Source organism: Panthera tigris, chromosome D4 (genome assembly GCF_018350195.1).
Source record: "Panthera tigris isolate Pti1 chromosome D4, P.tigris_Pti1_mat1.1, whole genome shotgun sequence".
NCBI lineage: Eukaryota > Metazoa > Chordata > Mammalia > Carnivora > Felidae > Panthera > Panthera tigris.
Window position 1 is genome coordinate 74,022,511 of NC_056672.1, and position 24,007 is coordinate 74,046,517.

The 24,007-nt window shown below is 44.9% G+C and overlaps 1 protein-coding gene and 4 long non-coding RNA genes across 9 annotated transcripts; 3 read left to right on the forward strand and 2 right to left on the reverse strand.

The window, feature by feature from the left end:
* Positions 1–2,510: 2,510 nt before the first annotated feature.
* On the reverse strand, positions 2,511–7,241 carry LOC102956615. 3 transcript variants are annotated; one of them, XR_446563.2, is made up of 5 exons: positions 6,808–7,140; positions 6,221–6,492; positions 4,876–5,023; positions 4,197–4,329; positions 2,511–2,810 (listed from the first exon to the last, which is right to left on the reverse strand). It is a non-coding gene; the product is annotated as an uncharacterized LOC102956615 (long non-coding RNA). The 3 variants fall into 3 exon arrangements; XR_006210635.1 differs by lacking the exons at positions 6,221–6,492; positions 6,808–7,140 and adding an exon at positions 7,147–7,241; XR_006210634.1 differs by lacking the exon at positions 6,221–6,492.
* LOC122233157 lies at positions 3,600–4,870 on the forward strand. The gene is made up of 2 exons (XR_006210638.1): positions 3,600–3,923; positions 4,032–4,870. It is a non-coding gene; the product is annotated as an uncharacterized LOC122233157 (long non-coding RNA).
* A 44-nt stretch (positions 7,242–7,285) lies between the features above and the next one.
* On the forward strand, positions 7,286–8,000 carry LOC122233156. Its single transcript, XR_006210637.1, has 2 exons — positions 7,286–7,375; positions 7,768–8,000. It is a non-coding gene; the product is annotated as an uncharacterized LOC122233156 (long non-coding RNA).
* A 329-nt stretch (positions 8,001–8,329) lies between these two features.
* Positions 8,330–19,098, reverse strand: TEX48 (testis expressed 48). 3 transcript variants are annotated; one of them, XM_042964668.1, is made up of 5 exons: positions 18,921–19,098; positions 12,437–12,544; positions 12,081–12,207; positions 9,991–10,119; positions 8,330–8,650 (listed from the first exon to the last, which is right to left on the reverse strand). In XM_042964668.1, the coding sequence occupies exons 1-5, from the start codon at positions 19,086–19,088 to the stop codon at positions 8,547–8,549; spliced, it is 636 nt and encodes a 211-aa protein (XP_042820602.1). In that variant the 5' UTR covers positions 19,089–19,098; the 3' UTR covers positions 8,330–8,546. The 3 variants fall into 3 exon arrangements, with proteins under 3 accessions (XP_042820602.1, XP_042820603.1, XP_042820604.1); XM_042964669.1 differs by having other exon boundaries at positions 12,085–12,207; positions 18,413–19,010; XM_042964670.1 differs by lacking the exon at positions 18,921–19,098 and adding an exon at positions 17,370–17,413 and having other exon boundaries at positions 12,085–12,207.
* LOC122233155 lies at positions 8,572–17,924 on the forward strand. The gene is made up of 3 exons (XR_006210636.1): positions 8,572–8,895; positions 15,137–15,248; positions 15,975–17,924. It is a non-coding gene; the product is annotated as an uncharacterized LOC122233155 (long non-coding RNA).
* Positions 19,099–24,007: the final 4,909 nt, after the last annotated feature.

Genomic DNA, 24,007 nt, shown 5'->3' on the forward strand with positions numbered 1-24,007 from the left:
CAATCAGAAGGCAAAAGCCACATGGTAATTTGAATATGGGCAGTTTAACATAAAGAATTATTAAGTATAACAAGGAATTTGAATCATGGATTGGAAGTAAGAAGTAAAGAGACTATAAAGAATACAGGAAGAGCATGGGGCGCCTAGGTGGCTCAGTCGGTTCAGTGTCCGACTTCGGCTCAGGTCATGATCTTGCAATTTGTGAGTTTGAGCCCCGTGCCGGGCTCTGTGCTGACAGCTCGAAGCTCAGAGCCTGGAGCCTGCTTTGGATTCTGTGTCTCCTTCGCTCTCTGCCCCTCCCCTACTTGTGCTCTGTCTCTATCAAAAATAAAGTCTAAAAAGAATTAAAAAAAAAAAAAGAATACAGGAAGATCACCACATGTAAGGAGCAGTCATTACCCCTAGGGCTGGGATAGAGCCCCTCAAGGAAGATCTCTCTATGCCCCATCCCCAGCTGAAATCTGGATTTTGTAGGGAAGGACATGGCCATGGCTCACTGGATGCAGAGAAATCTCTTGAAATGCTGTGTTGATGGGATGTTCTAGAAATCTGCACTTTAAGGTGTCAGGGAAAGCTATCTCAGAGATGGAGGCACTTCCCTGTTTCATGGTGGGCACTGGGAGAAGCTGTTGGCTGCTAAGTACTGCTTACTACCATGCAGGATCCAGGTGCTGGAAAGTTGTCTACACTGCAGGAACCTGATTTGGAGAAGTTTCTGCGCGGCAGGAACTGGTGCTTGAGAAGCCGTGTGCACTGCCAGAGCCAGATAATTAGAGGAACTTCTTGGGCTGTGGGATCCTGCTACCATGAGCGCTCCAGAACCAGGAAGGAAAGCCCTTCTTCCTCCAATGTCTCCAGCACCCCCTACTGACAAAGTGTAACATTACACCAGCTTCCAAGGGGAAAAGATTTAAAGGGTCCATTTTTGAAGAGTAGTCCATGAATAGTCAATTTGGAGCAATAAATGAGTGTCACTCTCCTATCGTTGTGAAGGGCAGCATAACTGGCTGGTTAAGAGTGTCACCTCTGGAATCAGGCTTCCTGGGTTCAAGTTCCAGCTCTGCCACTGGTATTAGTATAACCTTCAGAGACGTATAAGCTCTCCGTGTCTCAGTTTCCTACTTTGTAAGACCAGAGTAGTAACTGTACTAACCTTGTTGGGTTATTATGCTAAGTGAGTTGATATTTATAAAGCACTTAGAAGAGTAAGCGATATACCGGAATTTACACACTCCTTCAAACTGCACATCCTCTCAATTGTAGCCAGAATGGGCTTCTCATCATAGGTATGAGTGTTAGTCGACAGTACTATGGCATAAGACATCATTTTTCTTTCTTCCTCTCCTTTCTGAGGTCCGGGATGACACAGGGAGTGCTAGGAGGAGAAGTTGTCTTCTTAACAACTCACCATGTTCACCTTGCAAACACTGGAAATCGGGCTATGTTGTTTTGGTTGCCTGAAACTCACCTGGGCCCTCCCCATCACCTTCAGGATAGGGTCCAACCTATTCTCCTAGAATATAACACTTTTAACGACCCTCTGCACCCCTCACCTCCCATCACACTCTGGGTCAGGTTTTTTTGTTAGTCATTCCAAACATTGGCATTTGCCATCCTCACACCCCTCCCACGTTGTGCCTCTGTTTTCCAACTTTATTTATTTTGTTCCCCCTTCTGGAATACCATTCCCCCTCCTGTTTGCTCGGCCAATTCCCTTTCAACACTCAGAAAACTCCAGCAAACATCTCTTCCAGGAAGCCTTCCCCAAAGCCCCAAGTTGGTTGCAAAATGCTTCCCATTCTCTTGCTCCCCCAAGTTGTCCTATTATGTTGGAGTGATATGCTTCTGTGCCTGGTTCCCTGGCTAAAGTTGAAGCCACCTGGGATCTCCTGCATATTATCATGTGTGCATGCTCTGCATTTTATTTTATTAAACTTTTTTTTTTAAGTTTATTTCAAGAGAGTCGGAGAGGGGCAGAGAGAGGGAGAGAAAGAGAATCCCAAGCAGGCTCCACGCTGTCAGCACAGAGCCTGATGTAGGGCTCGAACCCGTGAATTGTGAGATCATGACCTGAGCTGAAATCAAGAGTCGGACACTTAACCGACTGAGCCACCCAGGCCCCCTACCTGCTCTTCTTTTTAGCAAACAGCTCTGTATACCAATGTGCCAGCTGCACATTGCACCCCCCTAGGGCTGCTGTTCGCAGAGTTTTGCACAACCTGCCCCACTGGTCACTATGGCCCTGAGCACCAAATGGAGCCACCCAATAGATGAGCAGAATTGTGCCCTCAAGCTCTAGACATTTATTACAGCATCCATTTATAGCCACCTGTTACACTAAGCAGCCTCTCCGAAGCACTTCCTCATTAGGTTGGTTTGGAGTGACCGAGAAGGCTTTAGAAGGATTAAACCACATTTCTCTATAAGCGATGCCGGGTTGTAATTGCTCCACATGCAAGGGAATCTCAGAAGCAGGGCTGGGGGAAGGGAAAAGAAGAGGGACCCAGTCCTGTGATGCAACCAAGGACTTTTAATTGGAGGCAGCTCCTCCCGCCGTGGCCAGAGCACCTCTTGCTGGTGGCACAGGGGTGGCTCAGATGGTTTCTTCTCCAGGGGAGTTTCTGAATCCATCTTCATACCTCCTGCTCACCACCCTATTCGGGAGACGCTCGGGCAGCCGCACAGCATGGGGGCTGCTGACTAGAATGCTCAGGGTCTCCCAATAGTGCAAGTTTTTAGCGCCCCAATATTGGAGGAGTGGTGTGGGTGTCTCTTTTTCAAACCATTTGTGCGAGGATCCGTGTTCAGATCTGAAAGAGTGAAGGAAAATGTTTGTCCTTGGTAAAGGGTTTGAATTACACATGAATAAACAGTCTTGGTCACATCCCACGTGGGGACTGCTCGTGTTATTAAATGGCTTGAAAACAATTCTGGCTTGAGCTAAAAATAACCCCACACTGGGTCAAGCGATCGAGATTTTATAGTTTACTTGTTACGTCAGCAAAGCCTTGCTGGTCCTGACCAGAACACATACACAGTTACCGCCTCTGGAGTGCCTTCTCCGCGTGGGGCCATGTTCTAGGCACTTACGTGTGCCTCCCCAATAACCTGAGAAGTAGGTAATGTACCAACATTATCCCTGTTTTATAAAGAAACAGAGAGAGGTTCGACGACATGCTCAAGCTTAGTAAGTGGTTGAGGCAGAATTTAACGGGTATGTAGGACACAAGCCAGGGATCTTAACTACTATCTGGTATCTAATAAATAATATAGTCATTAGGCTAAATTGTTACAGGCTTGGGTAACTAGTCCCACACCCCCGAAAGGCTTGAAAGAAATCTGAGGTGTGCCGGCAGAGGGTGGCTGGGGAGACTGAAATCCAGAGAGGTAACTCCAATATTCTTGCCAACTACACACACCCATGCCTGGGACCTACTGAAGAGCTGTGGCTGGTGCTTCTGGGATATTCTTGGACTATTAGGTGAGTCAACAGTGGAAGAAGGCCCCTCATTGGCCTGGCAGCAGCAACAGAAGATTTGACGCCATGTTTTGGTGGGTCATGGGAAGAGGAAAGGGCATTGGGGCATCTGGCCCTGTAGCCTCAATCCCAGAAGCCCATTGTTATTTCAGCGGTGGGTCATACTGAGCCAGCCTCTCCCAAGGTATCATGCCCCTTCCCCTCCCAAACCTCTCGTAGCTCCCTGTGGCTGGCACGTCCAGGCCCACCTATGTGGGCCTACCTCTGACTAGGTCTTCTTCCATTCAAAGTTCTCTTACCCATGGAAAGACATTGGAGCCTCTACTCTGCCAGTCTTTACCTGCAGGGGTACCTCGTTGAATCAGCAGATCGGCTGATAACACAGCTCCACCTTTCTGTGTGGCTTTGGGCTCATCTGTTCCGGACCTAGGCTCCCATCTGACAGGTAGCGGTTGGGCTGTACCGTGTCTCCAAGGATCAGACTTCCAGGCCTGATGACTCAAGGTTGTGCATCCTTATCTTTCTTATTCCCAAACTTCTTTGTCTTTTCCAGGCCTCTTCCCAGCTCCTGTTCTCATTTCCCTTTCCCTGTGGCCAAAGCCCTACCCTGGGAATTTCCATCATGGCAGCAGTATTCCCTCAGTGCACACTGGGTTCACTCCAGGGCATCGTCCTTGGGCACTGGCTTCCCCCTCTCCCGGCCACCACCGTGTCTCACCTGGATCACTGCGATGGCCTCCTAATGGGTCTCCCTGCTTCTTCCACCCTCGTCTTCATTAGTGTCAGCACAGCAGAATCCTCTTAGGATGTAAGTCACATCACGTCACACCTCTGCTTGGAGTCCTGGTGCCCTATCACGCAGAAGAGAAGCCAAAGTCTTTCTCTGGGCATCCCCTGAAAAAATTCTGTAATCTCAGCACTACCTTTGCCCATCCCTCCCCTGCTGTCTCCTCCCGCCCTCCCCTTCAGTCTGTTCCAAGCGGACAGAACATGGCTGCCCTTGCCTGCGCTTTCTGCCTGGGATGCTCTTCCCTGGAGATTCAGGGAACTCCTCCCTCCCCTCCTTTAAGGCTTCGTGTGAAGGTCAGCTTTTCTTGTGAGGCATTCCCCCCCCCCCCATTTAGGCCTCTCCCTCTATTTAATTCTCCCTATTTATTCCCTCTACCACTCAATTCCCAGTTTACAGGACTGTCCCTCCCCCAGTCCTCCCTCTTCCCCATCCCACCTCCTTCTTCTCCATAGCCCTTGTCTCAGAGCACACCCCGGAGTTTATTTGCAATTTTCCTGCTGTGGAACACACAGAGGCAGGGGGTCAGCCTCTTAGGTTCACTGCTGGGTCCCCAGTGCCGGATGCCAAGCGTGCAGTTAATAAACAGTTGTGGGATGGCTGGACGAACCTGTACTTTGGTTGAACTTTGGTCCTCGTATGAGCAGATGCTGTCACCGCCCCAGGGGTGAGATGAGCCACTATTCCAGGGACATGAAGGCTGGTGAGACACTGTTGGTGTCTCACTGCTGATGAGACACCGTCAAGCTGACAGATGGCTTTAAGAGCAATGGATAGGTTTGCTTTTGACTGTCTGCTGGTGGGGCCATCTCCCTTCCCCACCCTTTTCAACCCAAACCTATTTCCTTTCCTTTCGTGTCCTATATTCACTTTGGGTCTGGAGTCAGAGATGGCGAACCCCTTCTCCTCCTGGCCCCTGCCTCCCTTTCTCTACCCATTCAGCCATCCATCAAGGCATTGTGATTCTACCTTGTAAACATCTCCTCCACCTGCCACCCTCCACCCTCCAGCCCCTGCCCTTGGCCACCCCCCTGGCCACAGCTTCCCTGCTGGCCCCTGGCTCACTTGCAGGCCCATCTACCTGCAATCCCATCACCATGCTGTGCCTCAAACCCTCAGCGGCTCCCTGTTGTACTGCTGAAAACTGCTTGGTAGTCTGGCCCTGCCAGCTTTGCCAGCCTCATTCCCTCCCGGCCTCGCCTGTTGCCCTCTGGCCGTAGGAGCTGCCAGCAGCGCCCCAAACTTGCTCTCATTGCATTACCACCATGCGTTTGTGCCAACGGTCTCCCCCACCCCCATGTTCTCACTCCCTCACCCTTCACACTGGAGACTCAGCTCAGGGACTGCTCCTTCTGGGAAGCCATCCCTTACACCTGGGAGGAATTAGGGGCCTCTCTAGTGGTCCCACACTGGGTCATGGCCAGTGCCTGGCATTGCATAGCATCTGCCTAACCCTATCACAGGTGCTCGATAAATATTTGTTGAGCAATATTTCACAGCCTGCCTATGATTTGCCTATGAGAGTCCACTCCATAGTCTGGGTCATTGCAATCTGTGATTTAAAAAATTTGTTCAGCATGTTTTTATTGAGGACCACTGGTGCCAGGCACTAAGTGAGGGATCTGGCAGTGAACATGAATGAGAGAGTCCTGGTCTCAAGGAGACAGGGATGGGTCCAATTCACCTTCGGACCCCAGCAGTGAGCACAGGGATTTGCACAGAGTAGCTTCTCTCTCAATGTTACCTGAGTAAATACACAAGCCCTCTCTCTGACTGTTGGGCAACAATGGACATATCATCCCTATGCTCCCTTCCACTAACAGGTGTTTTACTCCCTGCTCATAGAAATGGATAGAAACATCCCGATTCTGTACTTCCCTCCTTCTCCCCGGTGACTTTAATTTTGGAAATTAACAGGGTAAGAGAGACAGCCACGGTGTCAAGGGCACACTGACCCTCATCGAGCTTCTTGGGCAGATCCTTGGACATCTCTGAGCTCATTTAGCTTTTCAGATGGTGGAGCTGAGCCCCAGAAAGGTGACTCCCAGGTCTTACGGCCAAGAGGAGCAGCCGGGATTGTAACGCAGTTTTGTCTGGTACCCGAGCCTCTGCTGTCCAGGGCCTCACCCTACAGGCACTTCCAGGGGCAGAGAGATGTTCAGAAACACCTTCTGCTCCTCAGAGAGTTGATGGCAGGTGGTTTTGAAATGGAACGACCCCCATGAAGCTTGGCAGAGCAGCGCAGAAATTAAGAGCATACATTGTTAGTACTTAGATAACTTGGGATGTAATTCTTGTTGCACCATGATGGGTTATTTAGAGCAACGTCAAGTCTGTGAACCTCAGTTTTTCTCTCTGTAAAATGGGGATGGCAAAACCTACCCCAGAATGTTGTGTGAGGGTTGGGTGGCATAAAGATGTGAGGTGCTTATCCCGGTGTCTGGCACATGGTAAGTGCCTAAAAACGTGATTAAGGGTGATGTAGGAGAGACGTTGGCTGGGGCGAGGTAGATGTGGTGTTTCTTGCACTACCAGTACTCACCTCTAGATGGAGGCAGGAGCCAAAGAAAAAGCCTCTTGGGTTATGCCCAGTGGGCTGTGAGCCTCAGGTCTCCAGTGACCCACAGCACTTGGACCAGAACAAGAAAGACCCAGCGAGGTCAAACAGGAAGGCTTCTGGAGCTGGAGGAGCCCTTACGGGTCAGTCGGCACAGGTGGGGAGACTGGGGCCCAGAGACAGAAACAGTGGAGTCGAGGCAAATTAGGGGTAATGTCTGCTTCTTATAGCAAAGGTGTCCAGGAGTGATGGAGACATTGTCCCTTTAAGTACAGAAAAAATACTCCGTCCTGCTCTGAGGTCTGACCTTTGAGGCTCACTCACCTGTAACTGGCAGAGAAGAGAGGAGGCTGTGATGTCACAGAGCCAGGGAACCAGGGAATGTTGGGGGTTTGCCTGGACCACGATGTCAGGGGGGAGGGGGGAGGTCTGCCGACCCTTTCTCCAGTGGTCTGTCCTTCCCTCTGTGATGATTCCATACTCTCCACCACACCCATCAGATCGGCTGGGATGGTTCTGCCTCATGTGTCTCTTATCCTTCTTGGAATAGTAGGTTAGCTGGGCATGTTCTTCTCGGGGTTGGAGGGGGAGGTTTCCTAGACACTTAAACTAGTGAGTGAAAATTTGATGAGCAATGAGCTGTTCAGAGTCTCTCCCCAAATGACTTACTCATTCCAAAGGGGAAAATAGTAATTTGCAGTGGAGAAGCCTGGCAGCAAATATCAGCTTAACCAAGTGATCTGAGTTACTGTCACCAATGGCAGGACCTACCTACATCACGTGTCCCCTCATATGATGCACTGGGGAGGATACAGTGTTGCTTCTCTGATCTTCCTGCCAAAAAAAAAAAAAAAAAAAAAAAAAAAGAAAAAAGCAAAACTGGAATCATAAGATAAACACAAATTGAGGGACACCTTATAAGACAGTTGTGCCTGTATGCTTCAGAAACGGGAAGCTCATGAAGATAAAGACAGAACCGTTCCAGATTAAAAATACACTCAAGGGACGTGACAATGACATGTGACTCGCGATGTCGGATTTGATCCTGCACTTGGCAAGAAAGCAGCTGGAAGACATTTTCGGGACAATTGATGATACTAGTGTATCAATATTGAGTTTCTTGTTTTTAGTAACTGTCCTGAAGTTACCTAAGAGAACATCCTTGTTCTTACGAAACACAACACGGAAGTGTTCAGGAATAACGGGATTCCTGTCAGATGGCTCAGAAAACACAGGGAGAGAGAGAGAAAAGAAATGACAGAGCAAATGGTGGAGGTGCACACAATTGTTGAGTCTGGGTAAAAGGTAACTAGGAGTTCTTTGTTCTGCAACTTTCAGTAAGTGCAAGATGGTTTCAAAATGAAAAAAAAAAAAAAGCTACCCATAAGGTTTAAGTTTTTGGTTTAGGTTAGGGAGACAGGATAATACATGTAAAACCAGTGAGGCATTTGGAAGATGCTCCCCGTAAGGAGGAGGGGAAAAGAGGAGAGACACAGTCCTGCGATATCACCAAGGGCTTTAATTGGAAACAGCTCCCTCCACAGTGGCTTTTTCAGGAGCTGGAGTGACTCCTGCTGGTGGCACAGGGGTGGCTCAGACGTCTTCTCCTCCCGGGGGAGTTTCTGAATCTGTCTTCATGGCCCCTGCTCACTGCCTCTTCCTTCCCGAGACACCCCAGCGGCCCGCAGCCTGGGAGGCCCGCGTGAGAGCGCGGTCTAGAATGCTCAGGGCCTCCCGATGTGACACGGCTGGAATGGCCAGCGGTCCTGGGAGTAGCGGTTTAGGTTTCTCTTGCAGAAACCTCTTTGGGAGACGTGTGTATTCAGTTCTGCAAGCAGAAAGGAACCGGTTACGATGCCAGGTGGAACCTTCGCACTGGGCTTGGATGCACCGCCCCAGTCACCTCCATCCCTGATCATGGTCGGGTCCTGGAATACCGTGTGAGCCACGTGGACCCCCAGGCCGGACCCGCAAGTCCTTGGTGGCAGGGCCATGCCAGTAGGTTCTGCGTTTGTAATTCATTGGTGTGTTCAGTGATGGTCGGGGGCCTTGCACAGAGCAGAGGCCTGGAAGGTAAGAGAATCGGACCCAATCTGCTTCTAACACTAACCTTACTTCCTGGGTGGACTTTGGGAAAGTCCCTTTCCCCTGTGGGCCTCAGTTTTCTCTATACAATGAGAGGTAGCTTATTTTTTAAAAAATTTTTTAATGTTTATTTTTGAGAGAGAGAGGAAGTGAGCACATGAGCAGGGGAGGGGCAGAGAGAGAGGGACAGAGGATCCAAAGCAGACTCCAAGCTGTCAGCACAGAGCCCGACATGGGGCTTGAACTCATGAACTGTGAGATCATGACCTGAGCCGAAGTCAGATGCTCAACCAACTAGGCCACCCAGGTGCCCCAAGAGAGGCGGGTTTTTAAACTGTGTTCCATGGAGCCCCGTGGGGGTTGGGAGGTGAGAGGGAGCGGGAGGTGGAGCTAGTGGGGCTCCCGGGCCTCACCCTCGATTCAAGTGCAGCGGGAGCCCTTCTGTCTTTTACAACAATGGGACTTTGTGTGAGACTTTGTTTGCATGGACGGTGTAGCTGTTTTTGCGAATCCTGAAATGCGGGGGCTGGGCTGGTCCTTAGCTCTTAGCAGCAGCCTCAGAGGGTGTTTGTGAGCTAAGTGACATCACCCGGGCAGTGTGGGTGCCCAGCAATGTGGCGACGTCTCTTCTTCCTGGACTGGACTTCTATCCTTCTTCCATGACCCTGAGGCGTTTCACCCCCAACTATACTCAGCCCACAAGCATTTTGTGGCCTTGTTTACTTGCCATGCACCTTGTGGGGTTTGGGGGAACACAGCTGTCCTCCTGGGACTTACCGTCTAGTGGCCAAAGCAGACACAAAAGCAACAGCCACACAAAATAGACGTGTAAGATAAGATCCCAAGGGCTTAGAAGAGAAGCAGGGATGTGTGCTCTTTCCTCCCAGACCTATTGTTCCTCACGTAATTCCTAGCAGACTCCTGGAATTGCTCCAGTGTGTTCTAGAAGGACCGAAGCTTCCTGGAGGGCGTGGTCCTCTCTCTCCTATCACCACACTTAGTTTAGCTCAAAGATCAATGGGGCTTGGTCATCAGGACAATGGGGGTTCCTGGTCAGTGTTAGGACCCCAGTGTGGAACTCACCTTCATACTCATTGTTGCTGGTGGTGGAGGCTCTCTTTTCTGGGTGGATCAGAGGTTGTCCCAAAGGCGAGTGGGAGGCTTCATTAGCACGCTTCAAATTCTTGCTGTCCAGCCCCTCCTTCTGCAAACCTGGCGGTGATAATTCCACACAGTCAGGTGGGGAGGCTCAGGGGAGGTGATGGGAGTGAAGGTACGTTGCCAACCTTGAGTCAGTGCACGCGAGCCAGTGGTGGTTGTCATGGGGGCGGGGACCACCTGGATCTCCCTCCTCCAGTCTTCCGAGTGCTCCCCCTAAGCACATGCTGGGTTCAAACTATGTATTCTTTTTAAAACACAAAGTTTACCTCCCCCCACCCTGTTTACAAATGCTAATGCATATCCATTATAGAAAAGCTAGGAAAGATTGAAGAATATGAAGTAGAAATAGAAATGACCCAAACTCCTGGCCCCTCAGATGCAATCACAGTTCTGGTCTTTTCTCACACATACTTTTACACAGTCCATCATATCTTACATGTCATGTATGCATTTTCCTTTTTTCATACATGTTATGTCATAAACATTCTTCTCAGGCCACTAAATTTTAAGAAATGATGGTTGTATAATATTCTATTTTGCAGAGAATTCAAGAGTTATTTAATCAATATTCTATTGTTGGGTGTTTAAATTGTTTTTCACTACTATAAATACTATTATGGTGAACATTGTTGTATATAAAGCTTTGTTTTTATATAATTCTAAATTCTTTTTTTTAATGTTTATTTATTTTGAGAGAGAGCACACGCTTGAGAGTGGGGGGAGGAGCAGAGAGAGAGAGGGAGAGAGAGAATCCCAAGCAGGCTTGATGCACATCGCAGAGCCTGATATGGGTTTCGATCTCAAGAACCATGAGATCATGACCTGAGCTGAAATCGAGTTGGACACTTAACCGACTGAGCCACCCAGGCGCCCCATAATTCTAAATTCTTTAAGGTATAGCATAGGAGTCTGTCAACAGACTGAACTGTGTTCTGTAATAAATATCTCTGTCCTTTGCTAGCTGCACAAGTACAGCAAACTGCTCCCCTCCCATGCCTCTGTTCTCAGAGCTACAAAATGACACATCCATTTTGGATAATCATGTCCCCTTCTTAGAGTTACGGTAGGGATCAGATAATATCGCTTTTCTCCAGTGTCAGCTCTGATATAGTAGGGGACTTATCTGATCACAGTGGGCTCCCTAGTGCCTAGACAGTGCTTTGTAAGTAAGAAGGTCTCAGTCATTACCATTATTATTATTAAAAAAATTTTTTTGGGGGGTGCCTGGGTGGCTCAGCCGGTTGGGTGTCTGACTTCAGCTCAGGTCATGATCTCGTGGTCTGTGAGTTTGAGCCCCGCGTCAGGCTCTGTGCTGACAGCTCAAAGCCTGGAGCCTGCTTCGGATTCTGTGTCTCCCTCTCTCTCTGACCCTCTCCCATTCATGCTCTGTCTCTCTCTGTCTCAAAAATAAATAAACATTAAAAAAAAATTAAAAAAAATTTTTTTAATGTTTATTTATTTTTGAGAGAGAGAGAGAGAGGGAGAACAAATGGGGGAGGGGCAGAGAGAGAGGGAAACACAGAATCAGAAGCAGGCTTCAGGTTCTGAACTGTCAGCACAGTGCCTGACACAGGGCTCGAACCCACGACCCACAAGATCATGACCTGAGCCGAAGCTGGACGCCCAACCGACTCAGCCTCCCAGGCGCCCCACCATTATTATTATCTTGGAAAAATGGATTGACATTTTTAAGGTCCTCAGTTTTTATTGTGAAATTATTTCCTGGAGGAGTATTTTAAAGACCCTCACCATGGATTTTCTGGAAGAATATGCCATGAGAATTTTTCTCATGCTGTTAAACTGCTCCATTTCCTGATGGGACTGTGACAGACACCTGACCGGCCTCCCTGCCTATTGTTTATTGGTTTGAGTTAGGAAACCACCCAGTCCCCACTTAATTTTAGGTTGGAATTATCACTCAAAGGCTGAAGGAAATCTGAGGGTATCACAGCAGAAAGGGGATGAAAAAACTGAGGTCTAGAGAGGCTGGGCGGTGTGTCTTTGTCTGGTACCTACTGCAGGTGGATGGCTGCTGATCCTGAGGTTCACTGGGGGCCTTGGGGTCATCCATGGCCTGGGGGTCCTCACAGTCTCTGCAGCACAAACAGAAGATCTTCGAAGCCAAGTTTTGGTGGGCTGCTGTAAGAGGTGAAGGAATGGGGGCCATGGTTTCTGGGATCTGAACTCCAGATGCCCACTGGAAATTCACTGTGATGGGGGTCATACTGGGTCAACCTCTCTCAAGATATACTAGCCTTCCTCCCTCCCAAATCTTGCATAGCTCCCCATGGCCAGCAGATCCAGGCCCTTCTGCCTAGGCTGTCCTCTTTTAAAATTATTTTTCCCATTCTATGCAAAATTTCCTTACCCATGGAGAAGAGTTGAAGCCTTTACTCTGCCAGCTTCGCCTGTAGGGGCGCCTTGTTGAGTCAGCTAACCTTGAATTTGAACCCAGTTGCCTGGGCAGGGCTGTTTCCTAAATAAACATAAGACTGTGGATGAAAAATGCTAGTCCTTTATCTGTGCTCATACTCTAGATAGGATCCCCCTACTGTAACATCCAGGCTCACGCACACGAGCATCCAGTTTTTAGGTTGATCCATGTTCAACCCCAGTTCTGGGTGCATTCTCCTGGGTAGATTCCTTAACTTTCTTGAACCTCAATTTTTTCATGGAGAAAATGGGAGTGCAGTGCCTACTTGCAGAAAAAGTAAAGGACTAAGTATATGAAAAGTCACAATAAGTGTGCAGTCAATGATCATTCCATTTCCCTTCCCTTTATGTGGCTCACTGGCTCCAAAATACTCCAGTTGGCCCAGGTCCCAGGGGAACATGGCAATGAAGCACAGTCTTGCAGGTTTAGGTCCTGGTCCTGCCACCAACTTGCTCACTGGCTGTGGCTAAGTCCACATGTGTCTCTGCATTTCAGAAGCCCCATCAATAATAACAGGAAGTTAGGCTAGATGATATCTTCAAGGATCTTTCTAGTTCTGATGGTCCAGAATTATAAAACCTTGCTTTAGTCACCAATTCCTTTGTCTCTGAATACTTCCAGTTCTCACTTGCCTTTCTGTGGCAAGACCCCTTTTTAGGAAATTCTTTTTTCAACATTGCTACCAGATCTTTCTTTCTTTCTTTCTTTCTTTCTTTCTTTCTTTCTTTCTTTCTTTCATTCTTCTTTCATTAAAAAATTTTTTTTCAACATTTATTTATTTTTGAGAAACAGAGACAGAGCATGAGCAGGGGAAGGACAGAGAGAGAGGGAGACCCAGAATTTAAGCAGGCTTCAGGCTCTGAGCTGTCAGCACAGAGCCCAACGGGGGGCTTGAATCCACAAACTGCAAGATCAAGACCTGAGCTGAAGTCAGACGCCCAACCAAATGAGCTGCCCAGGCACCCCCAAGGAAATTCTTATCATGGTATCAGCTGATGTCCCTCACAAGCCAATTCTCTATGTGAGCTGCCACACTCATGAGTGTTTGCTTCTCACTCTCTCTACTGCTGTCCACTGGCCCAAGCCACCATTATGTCTTGCCTAAAGCAGAACAACAGCCTCATAAGTGATGTCTTTGTTTCTTTTACCCTGGACCCCTTCAATTAATACAAAATCTTTAACTTCTGGCATGTACTGTATTTGATACAGCACAATTTATATATTGTGGCTAGATACATCCAGCAGCCTAGACACATACAAATATCTCCATTTTATGGGATCCTTGGACCAAAGTAGTACTCCTTGGGGCCATTTAGCCCCCATCTCTAATAGCCTTTTGGATTTTCTGCCCAGTGAGTTTTTCCACATGATTTGAGCTCTGATATATTTCCTTGAGCTCTCTTTAATTAATTTATTGTATCTTCTTAGGATTTATGAACAGATAGAAATTTACAAATCAAAACCACACTAAGATACCACCTCCCACTGGTCAGAGTGGCTAAAATGAACTAATCAGGAAACTACAGATGTTGGCAAGGATGTGGAGAAAGGGGAACCCTCTTGCACTGTTGGTAGGAATGCAAACTGGTGCAGCCGCTCTGGAAAAGTGTGGCGTTTTCTCAAAAAATTGGAAATAGAGGAGCGCCTGGGTGGCGCAGTCGGTTAAGCGTCCGACTTCAGCCAGGTCACGATCTCGCGGTCTGTGAGTTTGAGCCCCACGTCAGGCTCTGGGCTGATGGCTCGGAGCCTGGAGCCTGTTTCCGATTCTGTGTCTCCCTCTCTCTCTGCCCCTCCCCCGTTCATGCTCTGTCTCTCTCTGTCCGAAAAATAAATAAAAAACGTTGAAAAAAAAAATTAAAAAAAAAATTGGAAATAGAATTACTCTATGACACAGCAATAGCACTACTAGGAATTTATCCAAAGGATACAGGAATGCTGATTCAAAGGGGCACATTGACCCCAATGTTTATGGCAGTGTTATCAACAATAACCAAAATATGGGAAGATCCCAAATGTCCATCTACTGATGAATGGATTAATACGATGTGGTATATGTACACAACTGAGTATTACTCAGAGATGAAAAAGAATGAAATCTTGCCATTTGCAACAACATGGATGGAACTGGAGGGTATTAAGGTAAGTGAAATAAATCGATCAGAGAAAGACAGGTATCATATGTTTTCACTTATATGTGGAATTTGAGAAACTTAACGGAAGACCATGGGGAAGGGAAGGAAAAATAAGATACAAACAGAGAGGGAGGCAAACCATAAGACACTCTTAAATACAGAGAACAAAATGAGGGTTGATGGGGATGGGGAGCTGGGGGGTGGGGAAAATGGGTGATAGGCATTGAGGAGGGCCCTTGTTGGGATGAGCACTGAGTGTTGTATGTAACTGATGAATCATGGGAATCAACTCCTGAAGCCAAGACTACACTGTATGTTAGCTAACTTGACAATAAATTTTTTAAAAAGAGAGATTTATTTAAGGCAATTAGGTATTTTGTTTAGGAGATGCGCCATTTAGCAAGTATGCTTGCCATTAATATACGCATTCTTCTTGCTGTTTGCTTTCGTTTCAATTTCCTTCATATAAATTCTTGCCTCGTGGGGTTTTGCTTTGTTCCAGATTGCCTCATGTATGTTGAATGTAGAGGGAGGTGTTTCCTAAGGAAGGAGCGAAAGCAGAGGTGTGGCAAGCGCTCACCACAACCCTCGGCCCCAAGGACTAACGGTTGGAGGTCTGTTAGATGGTGATCAATTTGTGTGAGGGTGATTGCTAAGCCTCTGCCTTGGGTCTCTCCAAACCTTCACGAGCACGTGTTCTGTCTTGTTAACCTAATGAAAGTAGCTAATGTCACTTTACTCAGCCTATATTCAGGAGTCAGTGACTTCCAGGTTGGTGATCAGATGGCCTCTTTTAGGCTCTGTGAGGCCACAGAATTCAAGACACCATGTATAACTGTGGTCAACTGTAATGTGATCTCTGCTGTTTGTCATGGTCTTATCTACCTTAAAGTTGCTGCCTTTTCCTGAAAACAAAACAAAACAAAACAAAACAAAACAAAACAACAACTCCTGCTTCACATATATACCCTCAATACGTGTACTTTCATGTGTGTTAACGTTTATGTTAATAGATGGGAAAGTTTAACCAGATGACTTGGAATTATGGGCACTAAGGGAAACCTTTAATGTCAAAAGTACGAGATTTAAGAGGGACTCTAGAGAAGAGAGAAGACAAAAACACCACATAATCAGTAGAGAGTGTCTTTGATTGGTATGTTCTGGCCTCAGAAAGAAAGAAAGAAGGGGGAAAAAAAAGACGTACTCCTACTCAAACCTTCTGAAACCTGCTTTCTTTACATCTCTTTCTCTCTCTCCACCCAGCTTTATCGTTACCACCTACTTACACTCTTTCTATTCCTTCCCGTGACTGCTTAAATAAATTCCCTTCATTTCTGTAGAAAAGAACAATCAACACTGCACAATATCCCCTGAAAACTCCTGTACCAGGAAGGTGGGTCCAGAGAGGTTGAATTCAAACCCTGCATGAGAATTGAGCTGAGGGTGAATATATAGGATCACCCCAAATTTCAGAATGACAGAAAGCTGCTGTATAACTCAGGATTCTGCTGGTTATCCTGCTACTTATTGACTCCTGTGTCTGTACCAGTCAGCTCACTTAATGGTTGACCTTCAGCGATGGGGAAAAATGTTTAAGAGCAGCAGGATGGAAAAGACCAGAAGATTTAAATAACCCACCTACACAGAATTCAAAAAAGTGGACTTGAGAAGAAAAATAGAAAAGGTACCACATAAAACTATTTCAAAAATCTTTTTCCCAAGGGTAGATCGGGCAAAGATCCAAAATTGCAAACAAAATCAAGATGAATTACCAGGAGACTTTAATGGACTTCAGGACACTTTCAAAGAACATTCTAGGGCGACCAACAGCTTAAGTAAAGGAGGCTTTTCTTCTCTCTTTGCGAAAGGCTCAGACTTGAAATAGAGGACTTAGATAAAATAAATTAGGAGGTGAAATGCCAACTTAGATCTCCTGATCATTTTCAAAGAGTCCTAAAAAATCAACCAGAAATGGCCTTTTGGAGAAAACAACTGACTTCTAAAATAAAAACAAGGTCAAAACTCCTCTGTCCATAACGAACGTGGAGCCTGTTGATAAGGACCCTCGTATTTACGGTAAGAAGGAACCCATTGGAGGAATTCATGTTCCATAATGGTAGGAGGACAGCTCTCCAAGTCTGTCCAGTGATGCCACTCTGAAGAGACCTTAACACTCAATACATTCTTATCCTTCCTCTAAATTTTCAAGGGGAATTTTTGATAACTACAGACAGACAACAATACCACTGGTTGACATGATTTGTTTCTTACGTGGAAATCAGATTCTTCCATTCCAACTAGAACTGAGACTATTCTGAGTGATGAAGAGTTGACCATTCCAAGTGTACAACTCCCAACGCCCGCAGCAGACTGTGTTGTCTTACACAACACTGGAAACAAGAAAATCTTGGATGGGGCTATCAATACCAATAGATGGGCCTATTCTGAGGACAGTGAGGTCTCTGTACAGGCTGGACAACTCAAGGTGCTCATTTTCTCTCATCTTGGCTGACATAGTAACTTAAATAATACAGCCCACGTGATGGAACACCAACCAACCAATCAAAATTCCTTAGACACAGAGAATGATTTGGAATTTCTTTTCTTGGTCACGCCTAGGAAATTGTGGATGATGATTCTGGAATGATCGTCAGATCCTTCTTTTAATTGATCTAACGATTTAATCTAAAACTTAAAATCTTTTAATGATCGTTGTTTGCCTCACAGTCATTTACCGGCTGCTGTCCAGAGAGTCAAATGATTTTATGCGGCCACTGGCCCAACGTAGAGCTCCACGGATGATTCAAAGACGAAACCAAAAGGCATCAGGCTGGCTAATGCTCAAACTGAACATCAGATCTCTGTAGGTGGAAAGGTCGAACTGCGTCTTCAAGGAAAGTGGACAACAGTGGTGAAGATCTGCACAATTCCTGAGGGTCTCTCCTGCAGCTTTGGTTGAGGGAGGACCAAAAAGGGGGAGACTAAGAATAAAAAAGAAGGTCCCAGTCTCCTAAGTAAAGACTGATTGCTCTGTAACCATGGTAACAGGTAAGCCCCAGAACCTGTTTTAAAGTCATTTAATCTTTTAACAAAACCTTGCCTCGGTGACCATTCTCCCCAAAGTAAGAGACACATAATAGTAGGTACACTTTCGCAGTTCACGGTCTACCATTCCCAAGCACTCCTGCCTCTGAAATGCCACCTTCCGTGAACGCAACACCCTCCCGCACTTGTTATATATTAGCGCTTAGCTTTGTTCCGAGACTTTGTGATAAAAGCTCAATTCTCCCTTGTTTAACCCAAAATAAATTCAGTTTTTGTTTCACACATTGAGTGGGGGGCTCTTTCTCTGCAGCAGCTTACATACATACAAATAGCCTGGAGCCTTACATACATACAAATAGCTTACATACATACAAATACATACATACAAAATTCCATATTAGGTGTTCACCAGGGGCTGAAATGTAAGTTTGTCTAAATCTAGTGTCAATACTTTCCATATGTTTACTCTGGCCAGAAATTTCATGAGAAAAAGAGGGGAGTAGAAAAACACTTTCTCCTTTCAGTCTTAGTAGCAAAGAGTGTTGAACTTTTGAGCCCTCTTCAGAAATGGAAAGGCTCTTAAGGGAGGTATTGCAGCAGCGACAGGCACATTCTTTGGGGGATAATAATTAAAGATCCCCTACTTAGTAAGCTATGAAATTTAGAAGAATTTAACTCCCTTGAACCTCAGGTTTCGTATCTGTAAAATGGGGATGACGATAATAGCATCTACCTTAAAATGTGGTTGCGGGGATTAAATAATGATGGAAAGTGCTTAGCACAGCTGCCTGGCATATTGCCAAAGCTCCACAAACATAAATGCTGATGCGAAGAAATGAGTTGAATTGACGCTGGCTGGGGCGGGCCAGGAGTGCGCGGTTTCTTGCACTACCAGTGCCTGCCTCTAGATGGAGGCAGGAGCCAAAGAAAAGGGCTGTTGGGTTATGCCCAGTGGGCTGTGAGCCTCAGGTCTCCAGTGACACACAGCACTTGGACCAGAACAAGCAAGACCCAGCGAGGTCAAACAGGAAGGCTTCTGGAGCTGGAGGAGCCCTTAGGGGTCAGTCGGCACAGGTGGGGAGACTGGGGCCCAGAGACAGAAACAGTGGAGTCGAGGCAAATTAGGGGTAATGTCTGCTTCTTATAGCAAAGGTGTCCAGGAGTGATGGAGACATTGTCCCTTTAAGTACAGAAAAAATACTCCGTCCTGCTCTGAGGTCTGACCTTTGAGGCTCACTCACCTGTAACTGGCAGAGAAGAGAGGAGGCTGTGATGTCACAGAGCCAGGGAACCAGGGAATGTTGGGGGTTTGCCTGGACCACGATGTCAGGGAGGAGGGGGGAGGTCTGCCGACCCTTTCTCCAGTGGTTTATCCTTCCCTCTGTCCACGATGCCATGCTGTCTGCCATGACATCGATTGGGGGCACTGGAACAGAAGTCCTGATGTCTTCTGTGGAAGCGTCTTGAGGAAGGCTGGGCCAGAAAGGGGCAGAACATCGCTGAATGTAAAATGCCCGCGTCCACATTCTGTCTCTGCCCACCAGCTGGGTGCTAACCTTGGGCAAATGGACTTCACCTCTCGCTTTTCTCCTCTGAAAAATGGAAATGTTGCTAATTACATGTCCTAGATCTACTTTTAGGATGAAGTGAGATCAGATAGATAGAAAACATTTAACATGGTGCTTACAAGGTAGAGTAAGCATTCAAGAAATAGTCGTTGATAATGTGCAAAAATAAAGTGACATCTTCCCAATCTATCTTCCAGATAAAAGGGGGATTGCTTTATATTTGTGTTCTCACAAAATCTCTCACCTTAAGGGACACTCAATTCCTTTATTTAGAACAACCAGGCACTATTTGGGGAAGCTAAATTAGGTTACAAGGTTCTCCATCAGTGCTATCCATGGATGTGTATAGAGGTCACCTGATACACAGGGAACAGAAGAAAGCAAAGACATTCTACACAGTTTTGTAGTCAGGGAGACAGTTGGGTAGGGGCTTAGGTGGGGGGGATGGGGTGGAATGTGACCTTACAGTTCTAAGTGTTTGATGGTGGTAAAACAGTCTTTTAAACTGTTTATACTTACTGTGAGTTACAGTTTATTAACTGTTTTTATTGGTATAAAGCAATACTCTTAAGTGGCAGTGTTAAAGGTTCTCAACTCTGGCTGCTGATGAGATTCCTCTGAGGTGTTTTGGAAATGTAAGAATGCCCAGGAGCCTAACTAACTTAGAATCTTTTTGGTGGAGCCAGAGCTTCAGTATTTTTACAAAGCTGTCCAGGCAATTCTTGTATATTAACAAGACTGAGAACCACAGAGTTACATTGTAGCGATCTCTCATAATACCTGCAAGGAACTGGTTCCCAGTTCAGCCTACACTTGGAATCACCGGAGGAACTTCAAATAATGCCACACCCATTGTCCACTCCAGGCCAGGAAAATCACCATTTCTGGGCATTGATAGTTTTTAAAGCTCCCCAGGAAATCCCACCAATTAAAAAAAACCTGAGATATAATTGACATACGAAGCTGTGTAAGTTTGAGGTATAGAAAGCAGTAGTTTGATACGTTTGTGTATTGTAATATGATTACTATAGTAGCTTTAGCAAATGCTTTTATCACATCACAAGGTTATCATTTCTTTTTTGTGTTGAGAACAATGAAGATCTAGTCTTTTAGCAACTTTGAAGTTTATAATACACTGACTTAAATTCTCATTCAGTGGTGAGAACCACTGACCTACAGAGCAAATTTAAAAAAAAACCTTAATTTTCTTTTTGCTTTATGAGCGGATCCTTTTAGCTTTTCAGGGGCAGTGTCATATATGGATTCAAAAGCACTATTTTTCAAATAACTTTGAAATTGAGATAATATACTTTGAAAGCCTGTGTTAGATGAAAACTGCTGTTAAAGATGTCTGTGAAGAATTTACTTTTATTTTTAGTTTTTTAAATCACTGTATATAAATATAATGTATATTTTAAATATGCATATTTTATATTTTAAATATAAATATGTATATTTTAATTTACATCCAGGTTAGCATATAGTGCAACAATGATTTCAGGAGTAGATTCCTTAATTCCCCTTACCCATTTAGCCCATCCCCCCTCCCACAACCCCTCCAGTAACCCTCAGTTTGTTCTCCATATTTAAGAGTCTCTTATGTTTTGTCCCCCTCCCTGTTTTTATGTTATTTTTGCTTCCTTTCCCTTGTGTTCTTCTGTTCTGTGTCTTCAAGTCCTCATATGAGTGAAGTCATATGATATTTGTCTTTCTCTGACTAATTTCACTTAGCATAATACCCTCTAGTTCCATCCACGTAGTTGTAAATGGCAAGATTTCATTCTTTTTGATTGCCAAGTAATACTCCATTGTTTATATATCCCACATCTTCTTTATCCATTCATCCATTGACGGACATTTGGGCTCTTTCCATACTTTGACTATTGTTGATAGAGCTGTTATTAAACAGTGGGGTGCATGTGTCCCTTCAAAACAGCATACCTGTATCTCTTGGATAAATACCTAGTAGTGCAATTGTTGGGTCATAGGGTAGTTCTAGTCTTAATTTTTTGAGGAACCTCAAGACTGTTTTCCAGAGTGGCTGCACCGGTTTGCATTCCCACCAACAGTGCAAAAGAGATCCTCTTTCTCCGCATCCTCGCCAACATCTATTGTTGCCTGAGTTGTTAATGTTAGCCATTCTGACAGGTGTGAGGTGGTTTTGATTTGTATTTCCCTGATGATGAGTGATGTGGAGCATTTTTTCATGTGTCAGTTGGCCATCTGGATGTCTTCTTTGGAGAAGTGTCTATTCATGTCTTTTGCCCATTTCTTCACTAGATTATTTGTTTTTTGGGTGTTGAATCTGATAAGTTCTTTACAGATTTTGGATACTAACCCTTTATCCAATATGTCGTTTGTAAGTATCTTCACCCATTCTGTCAGTTGCCTGTTAGTTTTGCTGATTTTTTCCTTCACTGTGCAGAAGCTTTATATTTTGATGAGGTCCCAATAGTTCATTTTTGCTTTTGTTTCCCTTGCCTCCAGAGACGTGTTAAGTAAGAAGTTGCTGTGGCCAGGATCAAAGAGGTTTTTGCCTGCTTTCTCCTTGAGGATTTTGATGGGTTCCTGTCTTACATTTAGGTCTTTCATCCATTTTGAGTTTATTTTTGTGTATGGTGTAAGAAAATGGTCCAGGTTCATTCTTCTGCATGTCGCTGTCCAGTTTTCCCAGCACTATTTGCTGAAGAGACTGTCTTTATTCCATTGGATATTCTTTCCTGTTTTGTCAAAGATTAGTTGGCCATACGTTTGTGGGTCCATTTCTGGGTTCTCTATTCTGTTCCATTGATCTGAGTGTCTGTTCTTGTGCCAATACCATACTGTCTTGATGATTACAGCTTTGTAGTATAGCTTGAAGTCCGGGATTGTGATGCCTCCTTCTTAGTTTTTCTTTTTCAAGATCACTTTGGCTATTCCAGGTCTTTTCTGGTTCCATACAAATTTTAGGATTGTTTGATCTGGCTCTGTGAAGATTGCTGGTGTTATTTTGATAGGGATTGCATTGAATATGTAGATTGCTTTGGGTAGTATTGACATTTTAACAATATTTGTTCTTCCTACCCAGGAGCATGGAATATTTTTCCATTTTTTGATCTCTTCTTCAATTTCTTTCATAAGTTTTCTATAGTTTTCAGTGTATAGATCTTTTACCTCTTTGGTTAGATTTATTCCTAGGTATTTTATGATTTTTGGTATAATTGTAAATGAGATTGATTCCTTGATTTCTCTTTCTGTTGCTTCACTTAGTTGTGTAGGAATGCAACCGATTTCTGTGCATTGATTTTATATTCTGCAACTTTGCTGAATTCATGAATCAGTTCTAGCAGTTCTTTGGTGAAATCTTTTGGGTTTTCCACATAGAGTATCATGTCATCTGCAAAGAGTGAAAGTTTGACCTCCTCCTTGCTGATTTGGTTGCCTTTTATTTCTTTGTGTTGTCTGATGGCTGGGGCTAAGACTTCCAATACTATGTTGAATAACAGTGGTGAGAGTGGACATCCCTGTCTTGTTCCTGACCTTAGGGAGAAAGCTCTTAGTTTTTCCCCATTGACAATGATACTAGCGTTGGGTCTTTCATATATGGCTTTTATGATCTCGAAGTATGATCCTTCTATCCCTACTTTCATGAAGGTTTTTATCAAGAAAGGATGCTGTATTTTGTAAAATGCTTCCTCTGCATCTATTGGGAGGATTATATGGTTCTTGTCCTTTCTTTTATTGATGTGATGAATCACATTGATTGTTTTGAAGATATTTAACCAGTCCTGCATCCCAGGTATAAATCCCACTTGGTCATGGTGAATACTTTTTTTAATGTATTGTTGGATCCCGTTGGCTAATATTTTGTTGAGGATTTTTACATCCATGTTCATCAGGGAAATTGGTCTATAGTTCTCCTTTTTAGTGGGGTCTTTGTCTGATTTTGGAATCAAGGTAATGCTAGCTTCATAGAAAGAGTTGGGAAGTTTTCCTTCCATTTCTATTTTTTGGAACAGCTTCAAGAGAGTAGGTGCTAACTTTTCCTTAAATGTTTGGTAGAATTCCTCCAGAAAGCCATCTGGCCCTGGACTCTTGTTTTTTGGGAGATTTTCAATTACTAATTCTATTTCTTTACTGGTCATGGGTCTGTTCAGATTTTATATTTCTTCCTGTTTAAGTTTTGGTAGTGTATGTTTCTAGGAATTTGCCTAGAAAAAAATTGCCCATTTTTTTTTGGCATATAATTGCTCATAATATTCTCTTATTATTGTTTTTATTTCTGCTGTGTTGGTTGTGATCTCTCCTCTTTCATTCTTGATTTTATTTATTTGGGTCCTTTCCTTTTTATTTTTGATCAAACTGGCTAGCGGTTTATCAATTTTGTTAATTCTTTCAAAGAACCAGCTTCTGGTTTCATTGATCTGTTCTACTGTTTTTTTTTTTTGTTTGTTTGTTTGTTTGTTTTTGTTTTGGTTTTGATAGCATTAATTTCTGCTGTAATCTTTATTTTCCTGCCTTCTGCTGGTTTGGGGTTTATTTTCTGTTCTTTTTCCAGCTCTTTAAGGTGTAGGGTTAGGTTGTGTATCTGAGAACTTTCTTCCTTCTTTAGGAAGGCCTGGATTGCTATATACTTTCCTCTTATGACCACCTTTGCTGCGTCCCAGAGGTTTTGGGCTGTGGTGTTATCATTTTCATTGGCTTCCATGTACTTTTTAATTTCTTCTTTAACCTCTTGGTTAGCCCATTCATTCTTTAGTAGGATGTTCTTTAGTCTCCAA

Coding starts and splice junctions, on each gene's coding strand:
- TEX48 (XM_042964668.1), bottom strand. CDS start 19,088: ATGGCAGACAGCATGGCATCGTGGACAGAGGGAAGGATAAACCACTGG. Junction 12,208..12,436: donor GCTTCAACTCTTCTCCATGG/GTAAGGAAATTT, acceptor CACCTCTTACAG/CAGCCCACCAAAACTTGGCT. Junction 8,651..9,990: donor CAGCAACAATGAGTATGAAG/GTGAGTTCCACA, acceptor TTCTGCTTGCAG/AACTGAATACACACGTCTCC.